This window comes from Hevea brasiliensis, chromosome 5, assembly GCF_030052815.1.
Source record: "Hevea brasiliensis isolate MT/VB/25A 57/8 chromosome 5, ASM3005281v1, whole genome shotgun sequence".
Taxonomy (NCBI): domain Eukaryota; kingdom Viridiplantae; phylum Streptophyta; class Magnoliopsida; order Malpighiales; family Euphorbiaceae; genus Hevea; species Hevea brasiliensis.
The window spans coordinates 10,839,757-10,844,489 of NC_079497.1; the positions used below are offsets into that span (position 1 = coordinate 10,839,757).

The following is a 4,733-nucleotide window of genomic DNA, read 5'->3' on the forward strand; positions in this document are numbered from 1 at the left end:
TTAATTAGGGTTCAGATGTAAGGTTTTGGATTTTGGACAATATTCTTAGTGAGTAAGTGGGATGAATCCAGATTTGAAATTTTGAGTCCAGGTTTCGAATTGGGCCTCGAATGGTGTTTGAATTTATGTTCTTTGAATTAAAGGAGTTGGAAAGTCATTGTCCTTAGTTGGTAGGGATTTACTATTATTGATGGAGGATATTGAATAGAGTTCAAATTTGTGTTCTTCGAATTGAACTGTTGAAAGATCATTGTCTTCGATTATGGGGATTGGTTGTTATTGGTGGAGGGTAATAAGGACATACGATGAAGACTAATAAATTCGTGATTTGGGAAGAATAAAAAGGTCGTGAAACATAAAGAAAAGAAGTTTGGCATTTTGAATATAGAGATGAACAGGCAATGTAAGCTCACAAACATCATAAAATAAAAAAGTTTGTAACAAAGAGATAGGTATAACACAAAAAAATATTCGCAAGCAAGGGATTATTTGATATATTTTTAAATTTTAAAAGACTTATTTAATTTAAAAAAAATTAAAAATTTATTTAGACTTAAAAAATTTAAGAATTTATATAACTGTTCATCTAAATTTTAAAAATTAAATTAAACATTACTTATTTATTTATTTATATTGAGTTTCAAAATTGAAAGTGGCAGAAAATTTTTAGCCCATGATCGAAGAAAGTGTAAATCCGACTAATTTATGGGCTTTTTAATTTCATTCTTCCGACACCGACAACACCTTATATTTAGATCCCTCGAGCCAGCTGAGACAGCCATGCAATTTTTTGGAATACAAATTGCCACATGTACCCTATGACGTTTGGTTGTATTTAAAATACTATGCAACGTTGGGTAATTTTAGCACCAATTATTATATTTCCAATTTTTTTAAAATTTTCTTCTGCATACACAAGAAGATAAATCCTCCGAGAATGGCCAAACTTGTCAGTAAATAACTTCTGTCGATCCCATTTCTCCTCTTCTAGCATCTGCCCTTTTTTCCCCCTTGAATTCCAAAGAAAATTACCAACTATATTACTTCTTCGATCTACTTCTTGATGTCCCAAGTCTTAATCCGAAGCTAGCAAAGCAAATCTGATTCTGAAATACGAAATCTTGACAATAATCATTTCATGCCTTAGCTGGTGAGGCGTGTTACAACCATTTGGTATATAATTAATCTGTTTTCCAAAGGTGGATCGAAGGCATGGAAAGAGGCCACTTCCATCGGAAGCACCAGAGGAGAAAGAGAAGGAACACGATGACTTCCCTTCTTATTCATCTTCTTGGTCAGAAACGGACATGTCTGCCATGGTTTCAGCTCTCTCTCAAGTCATCGCTACAACCACCGGAGATAACCCAACTATGGTGCAATCAACCCCACTAGCCGCAGAGCAATCCATTGTCAAAGCGGAACCTGGCCAGCCTCAACCCACCCAAGATCAAGGTAATGGATATTTATATATGGTCTTGATTTTTTGCTTCTTTTATCTATGAGAAACACCCTTCTCGAAACTCTTTTACCTATGCCATAATTACATCGTGGTTTAAAGTTGGATGTTTACAGGCTTGGTTTGTGTTATTTTGGCAAGGCACCTATAGAATTTTTTTTTTGTTTTAAGGTGGATTTATCATTTATACTTTAAATTCTCACAATTTTGGATTTTTATTGGGCCTAACATTTATCATGTCAAAGTTGTCGCGATCTATCTATTGTCTTTCTGCTTTTCTTGATTGTATCCTTCTTGAAAGAAAACGATTTGCCAGCCTAACCTAGCCTCTTCTAATAGTCTATTTCTTCTTCTTCTTTATTTATTTATTTTTGTTTTTGGGTTTGTTTGGTAACTAATCTACTTTGTTGAGTACACTCCAATGATGCGTTAGGGTTTTGCCAAGTTCATTGTATCTTGCTTTCCGTAAAGAACTCTCTCTCTCTCTCTCTCTCTCTCTCTCCGTTAAAAGCAAAGACCGTACCTTAATGCCTGGAGCCACTCTTGATTGCTTTGTGCCAATTTTCGCAAGACAATACATGTAGTGATGTCAAGGTGGTAGTCGTTTTGCATGTGCTCATGTTTCTGCCGATAAGCATTATATATTAGGCATTGGCTAGCTTCTCCTTCTTACATATTCCTCGTATTAAAAGAAAGCCAGTTCCGTGATTCAATAGCATTCCTTTATGTTAAAGACACTAACCTCAGGCCTTATCCTTTGATTTCCCTTTCTTGTTCGTTGCTTTAAGGCCTAATCTTGAAAGCGACATCTTCCTTTGTTGCTACACTAGCAGATTGGTGGGAACCCGTTGAATAATTTATCGCATTCGAGTCTCTTTTGAGGGCTTGAATACAAATTTTCATTTGCTTTTCAAGATCAAACACCTTTAGCAACTTTTTTTTTCCTAGTAAAATTTAAAAATGAGACCAAAAGATAAGAATCCAAAGACTTAAAATGTCAGTTTTCATCTCTTTTCAACAAGAGCATGCAATCACCCGATTACCTTCACTTTGCTTCTATCATGTACTGCATTTTCTTTACTTATATTGAGGAAAACTTCTTGAACTGAAATTGCACTTCTTATGTATATATATATATATATATATATATATATCTACACTATTGAGTAACCATAGATTACTCAATTAAGTCCTAGTTTGAGACTTACATTCATTTTATGGGAAATTATTGAGTGCGAAAAGTGCATTTGCACTCTCACTCAGGATGACACGAGTCCTACTCTCCATAATTTAAGAAGAAATTGTATTTTTGTGAATGTGTGGTTCATTATTTTTTAGTGTACTGAATATATTTTATAATTTATCTTCATTTCACAGTGTAATTTATCGTTAAATTAAGGGAGTAAATGAAAGAAGTTTTGTCCGAAAAATACTTTGATGATTAACGAACCTACCCTTGAATCTTATGGTTATAATGTTGAAATGATCGAACTCTAAATAATAAAAGGGAAAAACAAATTTTCATGTCACTTATATTCTAAGTTATTATTGATGATTAATTTAGTCATATTTGAGTTGCGTCTAAAATTTTAAGGTTATAAGTTCGAATTTTAATTGAAATCAATTGAGAGAAAAAAAATTCTAGGTTAGTACTGCTCTCATACCTCTGAGGATGCATTAACTAGTGAAATAGAGAGATTATTAATTGCTTATATATGCACCATCTCTCACAATCATGTGAGATATATTCTTCATATTATAAAGAGGACCTACTTTTCTGTGACTATAAATACATATCTAATTCCATGGTTAATGCGTATATATATCAACTTAAGATTACAGATTCTTTAATCTAACTTAATGATTTTGTTGTTTTAGTAATTGATATATATGCATTTATATATCATTGACGTATATGTTTATGTTACCATGTTAATTTGTGAAGATAATACAAGGAGAAGACACTATAGAGGAGTAAGACAAAGACCTTGGGGCAAATGGGCAGCAGAAATACGTGATCCTAAGAAGGCAGCACGAGTCTGGCTCGGTACTTTTGACACCGCCGAGGACGCAGCCCTTGCATATGACAAAGCAGCTCTCAAGTTCAAAGGCACCAAGGCTAAGCTTAATTTTCCTGAAAGAGTTCAAGGGAAACCCGAGTTTAGCTACTTCATGACATCTGGTGGTTCAAGTGTTTCACCTGAACAAAATCCAACGCCAGTGGCCATTCCTGCCCCTTCTCATCGTCTTCCTCCTACTCCTCCGTCTTTTCCACAAGAAACTTACCCAGACTTGCTTCATTATGCCCAAATTCTTTCCAGCAACGATGCAAATTTCCCTTATTACACTTCAACTCTCTTTAATCAGCAGCAGCCTTATGTTCCGCATTATCCATCCAATTTTTCATCACCGCAGCAGCAGCAACAACATCAGTTTCAACAGCAAGATCCGATGAGATTCTCGCCATGGTTCGATAGCTCCTCTAGTTCTGATTATCAAGAACATGAGGACTCTAGTAAACCAAGCGAGTAGTGTATCTCTGGCTTCCTTATTAATTAAGGACTACATTAGAAAAATTATATATATGTATCCATCCATTATTAGTTAGGTAATCTGATCAGTCAGCATCTTTGTTATGGGATTCCATAAACAAGAGCTTCTAAGGATTTTTGCTATGTTTTTGAAGCTCTTCTGCATTTACCGATTTTTTAGATGCATGGGATGACAGTTATATTAGTCACCCCAAGGATCTCCTTCCAGTCTGCATGATCGCGGACTACTGTAGGAGATTTTGGCTAGTGTTCCTTTTTTTATTTTCCTAAAGTATATTTGCTTTGGCTATTCCAAAGTCGAAAACGCTTTTGAATTTTGTACTAAAGTAATGATGTTTGTATGTGGACAACTCTTGGCAAAGTTGAATGAGTTGGGGTTGGTTTATTTATATATTCAACACTTACTTACCAACCTATTTTAATCTACCATTCAAAACTCAACACTCCAAAAGGTCCTTATAATATTTTAATTCCATTTGTAGAAAAGTTTCACAAATGCCAAAAGCAATAGATCGATATATATTGTCAAACATGAGAGCCACAAGTGATTGACATTCTCAACCATTCCTCGTAGACCTCAGACCATCAGCATTAAAGCACTGTTGGGGATATTTTTACTCCTTTGGACATAAATATTCAACTTTTCTTTATTTTATTTACATGGTATCATATATTTTGTGACACTCAATAATCCCTTTCATATATATTCTCCTAATTGAATGCTA

General features: G+C 34.5%; 1 protein-coding gene across 1 annotated transcript; it reads left to right on the forward strand.

Annotated features, from left to right (window-relative positions):
- The first annotated feature begins 645 nt into the window (after positions 1–645).
- LOC110633439 (ethylene-responsive transcription factor ERF113) lies at positions 646–4,399 on the forward strand. Its single transcript, XM_021782035.2, has 2 exons — positions 646–1,452; positions 3,402–4,399. The coding sequence occupies exons 1-2, from the start codon at positions 1,308–1,310 to the stop codon at positions 3,986–3,988; spliced, it is 732 nt and encodes a 243-aa protein (XP_021637727.2). The 5' UTR covers positions 646–1,307; the 3' UTR covers positions 3,989–4,399.
- The last annotated feature ends 334 nt before the right edge of the window (positions 4,400–4,733 follow it).